The sequence below is a fragment of the Phocoena phocoena genome, chromosome 3 (genome assembly GCF_963924675.1).
Source record: "Phocoena phocoena chromosome 3, mPhoPho1.1, whole genome shotgun sequence".
Classification (NCBI taxonomy): Eukaryota; Metazoa; Chordata; class Mammalia; order Artiodactyla; family Phocoenidae; genus Phocoena; species Phocoena phocoena.
The window spans coordinates 29,809,803-29,824,060 of NC_089221.1; the positions used below are offsets into that span (position 1 = coordinate 29,809,803).

At 45.9% G+C, this 14,258-nt stretch overlaps 2 protein-coding genes across 3 annotated transcripts in view; one reads left to right on the plus strand and one right to left on the minus strand.

Annotated features, from left to right (window-relative positions):
- Window positions 1-2,640, minus strand: part of LMBRD2 (LMBR1 domain containing 2) — a 50,758-nt gene extending 48,118 nt beyond the window's left edge. The window contains exon 1 of the mRNA XM_065874338.1: window positions 2,324-2,640. The gene's annotated coding sequence lies outside the window, so the exon portion shown is untranslated. The remainder of the gene's footprint in view (window positions 1-2,323) is intronic.
- A 204-nt stretch (window positions 2,641-2,844) lies between these two features.
- The window catches only part of SKP2 (S-phase kinase associated protein 2), a 31,663-nt gene continuing 20,249 nt past the window's right edge, over window positions 2,845-14,258 (plus strand). The window contains exons 1-2 of one of the 2 annotated variants that reach the window (XM_065874420.1): window positions 2,845-3,014; window positions 3,494-3,794. In XM_065874420.1, the coding sequence (XP_065730492.1) occupies window positions 3,620-3,794 (175 nt within the window). In that variant the 5' untranslated portion in view covers window positions 2,845-3,014; window positions 3,494-3,619. The remainder of the gene's footprint in view (window positions 3,015-3,493; window positions 3,795-14,258) is intronic. The other variant, XM_065874419.1, reaches the window with a different exon arrangement.

A 14,258-nucleotide genomic window follows, 5' to 3' on the forward strand; every position in this document is an offset into this window, starting at 1 on the left:
TAAGATTTACTTCATGCTATGATGGAACTAAGGAAAAAGCACATCACACTTCTATTTAAATAGAATCTCTTTTGTCACATTTGATTTTCAAAAAGAACAATAATATACTACTGAATATATATATACATATAAGCTATATACATAACTTATAGCTGAATGTAATTTCTAGTCCTTTTTGGCCTGTCCCATGCCCTAATATTGAATATGCTGTAACTAACTATGCTCTTGCCTCTTGTATGAGAAACATTTTCCCAATTTACAAACTCACTTTGTACTCTATCTGAAACTTCTAAAGAATACTAGAAATTACTCACTCTAATGTCATTTGCAGACATAAAAAAAAATGTAATTGATTTGTCCTAGATACTGATCTACTAATTCTACTTCTAGAAATATGGTATACCTCTCTCACTAAAATGGGACATGGGGTGTGCTGAGTAGATTAAAAGAATAAAATTAATCAGGAAAACAAAATAATCCACATCAGTAGCAATCATAATGCAGTTCTTGAAAAGACCAAACAGCAACCTCTATGTAGCTGGTAATCTCAAGTCTTCAATGGACACAATTCCTTATATTAAAGTACCAATTCACCAAGTTAAACTTTTACTTACTATATTAAGAGAACAGCCATTATTAGAAGGAATGCAGAAAAAAATTATTCCCATTTTAGTAAGCTAAAATATTTTTGCTGCCAGAGCAAACTGTTAGTGAAATATCTATTCTACAATTTGAAGATTCTGATTTTCCAAGTTGACAGGCTCTCTCTGAAGTCCTATAAAGGACCTTGTGCCCACTAATTCAGACATTCCAAGTATTCTGAAAACTAGAAATGTTCCCTAGCTCTCAGGCTAAATCCTAGTATGAGGATATTTCTTATCTTTAAATTTAGAATCATCCCATCCGTTAGAATTTCCTATCTATAAGATATCTATCTAAAGTGGCCTCTCCCAATTACTTTATACCTCAAAACTTTGTTTATTCTCAAATATTTTAAATATTTTTTCTTGTTTGTTCTTTCTCCTCCATTAGCTTATAAGCGCCCTCTGTCTTGTTCACTTTCCTGAAGGAGACTATAACTTTTTTATGTTAAAAATATTTCCTCTGAGTTGCAATTTTAAGGGAAAAGGATGTAGATTTCAAGCGAAGGTAACTGCTTAAAGGTCACTTTATGTAAAACATCAGAACACTGCATTTAAAAATATTTTCCAGGTAACATTAGTTTAATGAATTGTGAACATTCAGCCTCGTATTCTTCACCTGGCTTCAATCAGACTCAATCTGTGAACAGATCCCTTCTTTACACCAATTTCACCTAGTTTCAGGAACAAACTAAAGGTTCATGAATGCTTTCCTCTGTCAAAGGGTGGTTATTTTTCAAGCTAAGCATCAAGCCTGAAACAAGCACATACCCAAACAAGGGAGGTTTAATTCCAGTGTAAATCGAAGCTTTTTTTTTTTAAGAAATTTTTTAAAAACCCCCTCAATTAATTTTATAAAGTAGTGGTTATTTTTCAAGCTAAGCATCAAGTCTGAAACAAGCACGTACCCAAGCAAGGGAGGTTTAATTCCAGTGTAAATCGAAGCTTTTTTTAAAAAAAAAAGAAATAAAAAGGCATGCTACACAGCATACTTAAGTAATAGTCTAATATATTTATGACGCTGGGTTGCTTACTTCTGAACCATTTTTATTAGGGTTGGAAGCTATTCCCCTATCTCTCTTCCACTGCTTTCCCAGGGTCACAGTTACAGTACAGTTTGCATAATGCATTTCGCACGGTCATCCTACCCGGAGTGTGGCACTCTCTCTACTCCAACCAGCTCCAAACTCTTCTCCGCGGATAGAGGCTAAAAGCAGCGTGCTTTCAGGAGGCGAGGCAAACAGAAAGAAGCTGGTTGAGAGTGAGCAACCGAATGGCTTTGCTGGCGGCGCCTAGTGTTGCACTGAAAGCCCTTTGCAAACAATTACTCACCTTATTTGTTCTCATGTTAGCATGTATGAGCCTTCTCGAGGCTGCAAGGGGATGCTCAGCGTTGCCACTGCACACAGGAACCACCGTGATCTCCTGCTGCCCTAAAATTAAACCGCCGCCTCTCTTCTGAACCGCGTTTTCGTCTACAAAGCGCTTTCACACGCGTTATCCGATTTGACCCCGACTCCAAGCCTGTGAAATGAGCGTCGCTTGCCACAGTGCCTATTTTACAGATGAAGAAAGGATCCTGTCCACAGACCTAGTGCTAAGGGCCGCCCTCTCCCCGGTGGAGAACGCAGCTCCGGGCAGCGGGGAGAGCAGGTCTGACGCCCGCGGCCGCAACCTCTCACCTGGCCGGCGGCGCGGCCGGGGACGTGGGCCCCGCGGCGGCGGCCTCTCTGGGTCTCCGGGGTCCCTCTCTCTCCGCCCGCGCTCCGCCCCAGACCCCAAAGTGCCTCACGCTCTCCCCCTCAGGCTCACCGCCCGATCTCGCCAAGACAGCGTCCAGAAAGACCGGGAAACCCCGTGTCCGCCACAGCCGTCCAGGGTCTGGGACCCACGCTCCCTGGCGACGGCGGTGGCGGTCACCTGAAGGCCTGCGGGTTCCGGGGAAAGGAAAACCCGACGCCAATCAAGCAGCTGACATTTCCCAGTCGGCCGGAGCACCGCCCGCTTCCGCTTCCCCGCCTACCCTGTGGGCCGTCCGGTCCCGTAGCCGCGGGGGGTTGTGGGTATCCTGAAGGCGGGCAAAGCTATAAGGAAACGAAGTAGTAGCGAGGCAGCCGCACTACCAGGCAGGGCAGAAACTACAATTCCCAGCAGGCAGCGGGGCAGCAGACGGCGGCCGCGGAGGAGAGCGGGCAGAAGAATTCTGCGCGCGCGGCGGGGATGGAACGTTGATAGAGTTCGCGGGTCTAGCTGCTGGGGGCAGGAGCCGCACGCAGTGCGCCGCCGCGCGCCAAAGCGGGAATCCGGGAGGCGGCTACCTCTGCAATTAATGCACGCATTTAAAACTCCCGAACCTGCGGACGCCATGCACCGGTAAACCGATTGCAAAAAGGGGCAGACATGAATGGACCGTCTTAATTCTTTTAGGCCGCGAATTTTGCTACTTGCTAATATTGTTAGTAATGCTGTAATGTGAATGGTTGCTTGGCCTCTTCTTTGGGAAAACGTGGATGGGTGGATGCTTTAGCGCGGTGATCAGCGTGCGATTTTATTTGGCTTCCCTTATTGGGCTTTCCGGCTGCTGTTTTCAATCACTGTATGATTGCCCTCCCTCTTTCCTTGTCTGTTCCTTCCACTTTAAGAAATTCTTGAGGCCTTCTGCATGATCGTAAATCGAAAAGACTTTTCGATGTGTTCGATTTGTTTGGTTATTTTCTCTTTTATTCTTGGGAACTCGCCGCCGGCGCGTAGAAATGCAATTTAGTTAGCTGCTGTGAAAGTTTTCTGCAATGCATAACTTGCAGCTTCCTTTAGGCCTACCTTGGAATTATTTACGGGTGTGTTTTTGAAAGGAACGTGGGGCTATTGTGCGTTTCTGCAGGAAACACCTCCAGGAGATTCCCGACCAGAGTAGCAACGTTACCACCAGCTTCACGTGGGGATGGGATTCTAGCAAGACTTCTGAACTGCTTTCAGGCATGGGGGTCTCCAACCTGGAGAAGGAGGAGGTGGACAGTGAGAACATCCCCCAGGAACTGCTTTCAAACCTGGGCCACCCGCAGAGCCCCCCACGAAAACGGCTAAAGAGCAAAGGGAATGACAAGGACTTTGTGATTGTCCGCAGACCTAAGCTAAATCGAGAGAACTTTCCAGGTAAGGTATGAGGGTAAAACTATCAGTCCAGTAAGTGGTGGATTAAACTATTTTGTTGGTAAACCTTTGTTCAGGGGCCTTTAGGATGGGGCTCTTTTAAAATTACTGAATTCTGAAGTTATTTTCCAAAGAAATGGGACAACTCATTGTCTCTGAAGTTTACAGAAATGTTGGTATGTGTATCTCTTAAGGGGCACGACCGACTTTTAACCCATGAAAAGACACTCCATACTCTTTCTTTAGGAGGGACTCTGCCTGGTCAAAGGCCAGCTCGCTGCCACTGACAACTGGGAACAAAGCAATGATCCTCTAGGATTCTTTTTGTTTATATTCTGCTGCTCTGTAGCCCTGGTTGAGCTTTTTGCCATAATCACTTCAGTTATTTGTCAAGGGGCTGCTAAAGTGAATGTTGAACTAAGGGGAGGAGACTTATCTTCCCAGGTCCATTCCCAAGTGAGATCTTCTGTATGCTCTGTCTTCATTACTAACCGTGTTATCTGTTCAGTTCCCCAACCCCCAAACCTGAAGGTTAGTCAGATTCCCACCATCCCCCAACATCCAACCAATCATTGAATCTTTCCCTCTTGTCTCCTAAATATTTCTCAGGCTCTCATCATCTCTTGCCTGGTTACTGGAATGGACTCATAATTCCAGCCTTAACCTCCCCAGATCCATCCCCCAGAGCTAGAGTGAACTGATTAAAATGTAGAACTCACCACATCATTCTGCTCTTAATAGTTCCCAGGCTTCTCAAGCAGGTGAATAAATGCCTCCCAGAGTGGATCAGAGCCCCGGGAGTACTCAAAGCCCATAAGGTAAACATAGTGCATTGACCTGGGGTTATCAGTTTTTCTTGCTGGCAAGCCATGTAAAACATTAATTCAGCAAATATTTGCTGAGCACGTTCTGTGTGCTAGGCATTGTTCTAGGTGCTGGGGATACAGCAGTGAGCAACACAAAGCATTTCTACCCTCATGGAGCTTCTGTTCTAGAGAGAGGATGCAGTAAACATAAGTCTGGTGTGTAGTATATGAGAATAAGTGCTATGGCTAAAAACAAAAATAGAACAAGCCAAGAGGGATTGGAGGTCCTGGGGCGGGAAGCTGGTTTGTAGGGTATTAAGGGAATGCCTCAGCTTGGACAGTGAACTTTAAACAAAGGCTTAAAGGAGATGAAGGAATGTGCCATGCAAGTATCTTGGAGAAGAGAGCCCCAAGCAGAGGGAGCAGCTAGTGCAAAGACCCTGGGGCAGAGGAATGTTATGTTTGTTCAAGGAACAATAAGGAAGCCATATTCCCAGAGTGGATGAGCAAAGGGGAGAGTAGTGGGAGACGGGCTAGAGGTGCTATTGAAGAGTTGTGATGTGACCTTTTAAAAGGACACACTGATGTGTTGAGACTAAACTTTGGGGAGTTGAGGGTAAAAGCTTAGAGACTTGTCAAGAGGTGTGGGAGTAGTATAAGCAGCAGTCAGCTTCTGGATAGATCCTGACATTAGAGTGGACAGACTTAGGAGACTTTGAAATTGTCTGTAGAAGAGGTTATCATAGTCTAGACTGAAATTGGGTGGGTCATGATGGAGAAGAAGAGACAGAGTCGAGAAATAAAGATGAAGTCTAGCAGAGCCAAGGTAAACAAGTATATTCCTGAATTCCCCCATCTGGCTTTCTTTGAGGACGGTTGATGGGTTGGTTGGTTGCTCGCTTGCTTTTAAAAAAAAAAAAAAAATCTGTTTTTTTGGCTTTTGACCTTTTCTATATTTGGTGTTGGATTAATTAGAAAGGCAGTGAAGGATCATGGTGAAGTCAGGCACATCTGGCTTCGAATCCCAATTGTGCTGTTTACCAACCTTGGGAAGTTGTTTGAGCTATCTGTTCCTTAGTTTCTTTGTGAAATGGAATAGTAATACCCACTTCATGGGTTACTGTGAAGATTAGACGAAAGAGTATACATAGAGCCCTGCACATCACACTCAACAAGTAAATCCAGTTAATTTGGTGGACAAAATGACACCCAGTTGAGAGGCTACTTCACTTGTCTTTCGTCCTTAATCCTGTTCGCCTGACCCTGTTCACGTAGATCTTTTTGCTTCAAAATTGCATGTCACTGCTATTTTTAGTGTCTGGAATGCAGCACGAGCAATTTGGTGCTTGACTAACCAAATGTGGTGAAAGACGCTTCCTGCTAAGATGAGCAGCTTTTGATGACTTTAGTGCTGATAGCTTCTGACGTGGAGTGATCGCTGTGTGTCCTTCCACATTCACACACGGGTGGAAATACAAATGACATTTTTAAAGCAAGGCATTATGGAAACAAGACAGAAGATCAAGGGATGGCTGCCGTCTTCTAGGAAATTGCAAGTCAAGTTGAGGAGAAAAGAGAATACATAGGAAGAGAAGCTCACAGCGAAAGACGGCAGCTCACGCACTAGCAGCTGCTGAGTGGTTCAGGCAGCAGATGCTCTAGGAGGCCAGAGGGAGGGAGCCCCTTGTGCCAGAATGACCCAAAGCTTCCATGATGATGCCAACTGGACGTAGACACGCTTCCTCCTTCTACTCAGCAAAGCAGAGGCTCTGAGAAAAGAGAGAAGGATCTGGAAATGGTCCAGTCACTGAGTCTAGACTGTTAAAATCGACTTCAAAAATATATATTTATCTGAAGTAAGAGGAAAACAATCGTGAGTTTTATGTTTGTTGTGACCTAAGAGAGAGGCAGGGAGGGAAACCAGTTCTATGCTGTGTCTGTGCTTGGAATTACGCACAGGAGAGATTGGTTAATTGGTGTGGAGGGGGAGGGTGAGAGCCAGGATGCAGGGTGAGGGACAGCTGGTGTAGAGGGTTCCCCCTGGGCCTCCAGTGGTGCTGGATCATCATGCAAGCGAGTTTTGTCTGCAGTTGTCGGGACAGGTGGCTAAGAGCGCTGCAGGATTCGGCTGGAACAGGCCACACCTGCTTTCCATTGCTATCTGATGACAGTGGCCCTGGGCTGTGTGAGTTGTTCTTGGTTTTTCACTCTGCAGTCTTCCTTTTCTGCCGGCCCCAAGCCAGGCTCACATCTGGTGACTAAATCCTCTTCATCTGTTTAGTTTGGGAGATGAAAACGTTGTGGCCAACCCATACCAGGACAGGTCTGATTGACCTTTGGGGTGAGTGTGTAGAAGGAGTCGGGAGGAGGAAATGGCCCAGTGATGAGGTCAGTAATGGACAGAAAGAGAACAACTGCATCTTATTCATGGTTGTTAAATGCCTGTCCTGGTCCCCCGTCTTCTGCACCCCCCATCTCTCCACCCCCGACCTCCCAAACGGGGCACAGCCATGGAAACGCTCTTGAACTGATTTGTTGATCAGCTCTCCCGTGGCTGTTAAACTGCTTCAGATTCCAAGCCCCACAGTGGTTTTCAGACTGGAGACTCCAAAGTTTAGAGCCTGCTGGTATCCCCAAGGGAACATGTTCAAAGTGCAAAATTCCAGAAATTCTGATCCCAGAAGTCCTGCCTTGAGCCTGGGAATCTGCTTTAAAATATCCCCAGGCAAACATTTTTCCTCCCTTCTCTCCCTTTCTTTCCTTTTTGTTTTTTAATAACCAATAAGAAATATATTTTACATTGCAATGCTGGGTGTGTATCTGGAACCAAAATTTCACAAAACTAGATTTCTCCTTCCTAAGGTATTTCCTATGCTCTTCCATTCCATTCTTTCAAAACAATGCTCATCAAAGAAATTGATTTCATGACTCACCAATGAATCTCAGCCCACAGCTCCCAAAACTCAGCTCTGAAAGAGCCTTTACAAGACCCTCCCAAGAACCTTTCCTTTGCCCTCTAGCTTCCTTTCATTCATTCAGCAAATGTTGATGGAGCATCGTTCTAGAGATTGGGGATCCAGCAGTGAACATAATGGACCAAAGATCCTGCTCTCCTAGAGCTTGTACCCTGTACCTAATTCTCCAAATCCCAATTTCCATGGTTTCTTAGTTACTCTTCCCACATCCCAGGGTTGAGCATGGAAATATGGGGTTGAGAGGGGTCATTGAGGACCCCAGTTTTAGTTTTTTCCTGTTTTGCTTTTTTCAGTTTTGTCTAGCCAGCCAAAAAATAAAAATAAAAAACCCAAAATACCAAGAGCTAGCATGGTCTAGTGTTTCTCTTAATGATTTGTAGGAAGAGGAAGGAAACCTCATCCCGGATGGCAGAATCTGTTTGTAGTTTCCCAGAAAGGAAGCATGAGTTGTTAGTACTTAAAACAAGCTAGCAAAAGCATGAACATGAGGTGAGCCTCCACCCTTAAAAAACAAACAAACAAACAAAAACCCCAGAAAACAGTAGATGTGAATACCTGTACCTGCTTATCCTTCACGTATAATTGTTTATCTGTGCTTAAAGAGACGGGTGGCTTTAAGGATCAAAGACTGAGATGACTTTGGAGTTTGAATCTGCATCTGAGTATAGGTGAAGAAATAAACATGTCGAGTAAGGTGTTACCTATACTGCAAAGCCCTAATGCATCGAAGACTCTTCAACAAGCACTGTTTCCAGAGGACTTCAAGAGGATGGGAGGTGATGAGGTTACAGAAGTGGACAGCTGGCTTTACACCGGAGGAATAAGTGGTGATACTGGTGGCTGAGGGTGGTGACTAACAAGTTTGTGAATCTGGCCAGTTTTCACCTTTCATGGCTCTGAAGTATGTTGAACTGCTTCCACGTCGTTGAAGACTAGAGTCCGTGGGGTTGATTCTTCTCCTTACTGTGCAGGTCTGGTGTGCAGCCTTGGAGGGTTTAGAAGAGGTGAGTGGAAGAAAGACTCGCTCTGGACTTTCTCATCCTCTCTGGGCAGACAGACCAGGCAGCAGTGTAGTCAGGAATCCAGGAAACAGATGGTCGATGTTTTGAGAATTAAATATGGGAAGTAAAATTAGATTAAGCATATCCCAAGCCTGGATACCAGCCGCGGGGGCAGCTACATGAAGACAGACTCTGCCTCTTCTGCTGGAACAGCACCCACTTTCAGGCTGTGAAACACCCCCTGCCCCGCCTCCTGGCCTTCATCCCTACCAGGGGCCCTAGAATCAGCGTCAGTGTGGTCCTGTGATCGGCTCCATGGAGCCCTGGGTACTTGGCTGCTCGCCGAGGCTGTGCATTTTCTTGGCCATCGCGCCTTCCATCTGCTCGCTGACCCGCTGAGAGCTCTCGGCATCTTTGTCTTACTTCCCTCTCCGCTCTCCCCTCCCTCCCAAGCCCTGATAGATTCCTTTTTCTGTAGCAAGTCAGATTTAATTCTCACCTTGTAAAAAACTTGTAGAAAATTAAGTACTCAGAATAGGAGAGAGAATCCTAGGGTAGAAAGAGGGCAGGCTTTGGAGTCAGACCTGGGTTTGGATTCCCAGCCTGCCATTTGCTGGTTGTGTGACCTGTACCTTTAGTCACAGTTACATCTTCTCGTGAAGCCCCTCCCCCCCACCTCCAAGGCTGACAGAGGACACTACCTGTGTCCCCGGGTTTCTGTCTTTAGCCTCATCCTCCCCAAACACGTACAGGGCCGTGCCATTCCTTTGCAGGTACTGTGCCCCGTACCACCTGGCCAGCCTTCAGACGTCCTCCTCTGTGGCCCTGTGCCTTCACCTCAGGATGTGGGGTTTGGAAACAGACAGAAGAGACCCACGTTGGCCTCTTAGCTCTGCCACCTAATCGTTGATAGCACCTTGGTGAGGTTAGTTAATAACCCCGCTAAGACAAGTTTCCTCATCTATAAAACGGGATACTACGACTTAGGACACGGACACATTAGAATCAGTGTGCATTAATAAATGTCTGAGACTTTTTAGGGCTCTCGGTAAAGGGCAGTTTTAAGTGCCAGGTTATGTTTTTGTCTATTAGTTTGTCTCCCACTGAGGCCACCAGGCAGGGACTGTACTTACATACCCGTGCATTAGTTAGTCACCCAGGAATGTGTATCAAAGTGGAGCCTTAGGCCAGCCTTGTCATTTTACAAATGAGGAAACTGGTCCTAAGAGGCCGACAGTCTTGCCTGTCTATAAAATAAAGCCAGCATTCTTCTCTTGGGTGTCAGTCATTCCTTTGTGTAATATCAGTTGAGTACTTTCTAATGTTCATCGCCAGGTTTGTCCTAGGCACCAGGTGTAGCAGTTAATCGGTTAAGGAAGGTTAACCAGTCACACAGATACAGAATTAGCACGGTCACAGTTTGCGTGAAGGGAGAGTAAAAGGTATAACGCACTGAGCAATGATTTAGTGAATGCCTGTTATGTGTCAGGTATTGTGCTGGGTGCTAGATGTGCAAATCTGGGTATGGGGGCTGTGGTGGTGACCTGGGAATGCTCCTCTGAGAGAGTGACACTTAATCTGAGGTCTGAAGGATGGCTAGGAGCTGGGCAGGTGAAGATGGACATTGCAGTGCAAAGCCCTCCTAATTCTAGACTTAGCTTACTTGTGTGGCTTCATTGCCTGGCTTTGCTGTCCTCGGAAAACATCTGCATTCATCGCTTGCCACATTTTCCTTCTAGCATTTGAATTACTGATCTCATATTCTAATTGTTCTTGATTTCTTATGTCTTTCTAATAAAATGGGAAGCATCAAGTTCATTATGTATTTCTCCTGCCCTACACTTCACAACAAGCTTCCCTATTTCCTTTCCTCACCATCTTTGGTAGACATTTTGGTGCCCCATCCATAGCTCCTTGAAGGTCACCATTCCCTTTTATGCCGAAGGCTTTCTCCTCCATGTAGATGACACTGTGTTTGAGGGCTTTCTCTGGGCAGAGGTGCTAGGCAGTCAACATTCCTGCCCTTTCCCAGAAGCCGCCAACCAACGACTGACAGCAGTTGGTGGATTAATGCCCCCAGCACCTGTGCCCTTGGCTGGGACCACTCTGGGGCAGGTGCCATATGCTTCCCTGGAGTGCCCTGCAGATTTGGAACCCAGTTGCCCATAGCGGTAATCTGCTTATTCACATACCCAAATTGGCTTCCTGCCCTTCCATGTCTCGCCTCCCTCTTTCCAGTACTTTTGAGATCACTTCCCAAATAAACTACTTTAGTTCATGTTCTCAGGATCTGCTTCTGGGGACCCCAAACTCGGGTAGAAGACAGTTTGGGGGTCTCAGTAAATCATACCAGGCAGCCCTTGTCCAAACCCTACTCCCACCGTGGGTGTTTTCACGTAGGTGAAAATTCCAAGCAGCATTGAAAAGAAAAGGTTACAAGAGGAAAATGTACAGATTTTATGGAGGAAGGAGAGGAATAGAGGCAAGAAAGAGAAAGTTTGACTCTCCACTGCTTGACCTCTTGTCATAAGTTATTTAATCTTCATAGTGAACAACTTTGCAAGATAAACCTTCTGATTCCCATTCCTACAGATGAAGAAACCGAGCCCCAGAGGGATTGAGTAACTTGCCTAAGGTTCGTAGTCTTGGAGGCAATGTAGTCGAATTCCAGTCGAAGCTGTGCTCCTTCCTCAATCCAGTAGTCCTTACACTTGTGGCGGGGGTCAAGCACGTGGTGTCAGGATGGTCTGTGCCGATCATAGTAAAAATCTCAACATGTTAGGTTCGAAGTGACTAAGTGTGTGATTTTTTTTGCCGAATGAAATGCCAGCATCTGATCTGTATACGCGAGAAGCAGCAGAGGTCAGGGAGTTAAGAAGAGTTAATGGAAGAAAAACTTTTCTCCAGTTTGGGGAGCAGGACAGGAGCCCTGTTGGAGAAGCTCTGTCCACACTGACCTTGGACCAGGAGCTGTGTGGCAGTGATGGAGGTTTGTTGGAGCTACCTGCCCAGAACATGGTCCAGGCTCAGCATGGATGATCTATCTGCCTTCCTCCATCTGCCCCTAGGTTTCAGAGCCTCAGTCAGTCCTTTATTTTATTCTCTAGAGAGGGAGGGGCAGGGGTTCATTGAGCAGCTGCATCTCTCCTCCTCATGTTTCCGTAGAGGCTACTTCCCTGACCACTGCTCCACCCCCATACCCTGCACAGCACAGCACAGCACCCTGAACCCTACCGCAGCCCATGGTGATACTTGCTTGGAATTTCCTGTTTATTTATCTGTGTCTCTGAAAGTCTGAGCAGGCCATGCCCTGTTCATCTTTGTCTGTAGAACAGATCTCAGCATATAGGACATGTTCAATAAATATATGAATGGATGAATGTATCAGGCATTGTGTCCTTAGAATGCAAAGACTGTTTAAAAAAAGAAAAAAAAATCGGGTTCTCATTCTCAAGAACCCATGGCCTTGTGGGGGCCTACCCAGGTGAGTAAGCAAATAATGAAATCGTGGTTTAAAAAGCCACCTGTTCTTGGTGATGTCATGGGAAGCCGTCCATAGGAGTTGGGGCATTAATGGTCACTTGATGTTAAATTAATAGCAGTCGGGGGCGGGCACAGCATGTACAGAGGCATTGAGATGTGACGAAGGATGACTCATTCTGAGAATTCCAAGTAGCTCCAAATGGCTGGAGCATATTTCTAGATAATGAACCTAGAAAACTAGGTGGGGCACTGCCAGAAAGCTTTGAATTTCATGCTAAGCAATATAGACTTTAGGCTGAATATTCACGGGACACCACCGAAGGGTCTCATTGAGGGATGGGCACGGACGTTTTCCAAAGATTGCCCAGGAATAGGAGAAAAGAGTCGGACTGCCATGTTTATCACTCTCCTCCATGCTCTCTCCAGCTCTCCATCGTGTTCTCCACAGAGCCTGGTGTAATGTCCGTGTTCAGTAAACACTGACACCTTTTAAGTGTCAATGGGGAGGTGGGAGTGTTAGGGTTCTCCAGTGACACTGAACAAATAGGAGATATAGGGAGATTTATTAATAAGGGATTGGCTTGCGCAGTGCTGGAAGCTGAAAAGTCCCAAGATCTTCAGTCCCAAAGACCTGAGACCCCGAAGAGCAGGTGCTACAAGTTTCAATCCAGGTCTGAAGGCAGGAGGAGACCCAGGTCCCGGCTCAGAGACAGGAGAGAGAGACAGTTCTCCGTTCATCAGCCTTTTGGTCTAACCTGGCCTTGGATTGGATGAGGCAAGCCCACAACTGGGGAAGGCAATCTGCTTTTCTCAGTCCATTGATCAAATGTTCATCTCATCCTGAAACACCCTCACAGAGACGCCCAGAATAGTGTTCAACCAAAATATCTGGGCACCCCCTGACCCAGTCAAGTTGATACTAAAATTAACCATCACAGAGAGGAGAGGATAGCACTAGAATTGGTGTAGCAGGTGGCTTGGAGGTAGAGAGAGACTGAGAAGGCAAGTTATTGAACTCATCTAACCACTCTAAATCTAATCTAAATCACTCAGTATTTCTTCGGTGCGTACTTATTTCCTTCTAGGCCATTGTCATGTTAACCCGATCTTGTGGGTTAATCTGTACATTCGTATGTGAGAGTTTAATACTTGTTGAATAGCTGTTTAGAGTTTGCTTTTATAAGACTAAGAAAACTGGTTTTCCTGCATCCACCTTTTTCTCCCTCCAGTTTATTCTGTACACAGCAGCCAGAGTGATCCTTTTAAAACCTCCGTGAGATGCCGTCATTCCTGTGCTCAGAACCCCCTTCAGAGTCAAAGCTGAGGCTCCTCAAGCCCTGTCTGACCCGGCCCCGCCTCACCCCTCTGACCTCTTCCATCATTCCCACAACTTGCTCACTCTGTTCTACACTGGCCTCCTTGCTGTTCCTTAAAACAGACATGCTGTTCCTGCACCTCGAACACACCCCAGAGACTCACAAGGCTGGCCCCCTCTCTGTTCAGCCTTTGCTCAGCGATCACCGGCTCGGTAAGGTCTTCCCTGGCCACTGTGCTCAGACTTTGACAACTGGCCCCCGTATTCCCCATCCTGTCCTCTATCCCACGTAAGTTTTCTGCATAGCACTAATCAATTTGAACATATCATGTACTTTTTAACATATTGAACAATTTTTAGCATATCATCTAATATCACGTGATCATTTCCTCCCGCCGGAATGTAAGTTCCATGAAAAAGTATTCTGTCTGTCTTGTTTTCTGCTTTCGCCCCAACACCTGAAATGATCCCTGGCTTCAGAGTTAAGTGCTCAGTACATATTTGTTGAATTAATAGATGGGAACACCTTTTTGATATTGCACTTGTAGGTAAATTGACTTCTGAGTGCTTTCTGTAAACCTGAAAGAAGAGGGAGAAAGGTTCGTTTTGCCTTTTAAATAAGGTCACTACTTGATAAATCCACCACTGAATCCACTTCAGAGAGAAGTGAGGCGTTCCTTAGCAACCAAAAGCATCGTGATGTCTTAGACATTGCTGTCTGAGATCTGAGCGGCGTGGGACTTGCTGTGAACCACTGTTAGTATCGTTCTTGCCTAAGACTGGCTGGTGGGCACTGAAGAGAAGACTGTTATGAAAAGTATTCTTGATGTTCTCTTTTCTCCTTTGCTGAAAAAGTATGGTACCCACTTCAGGGTACATAGACAGTG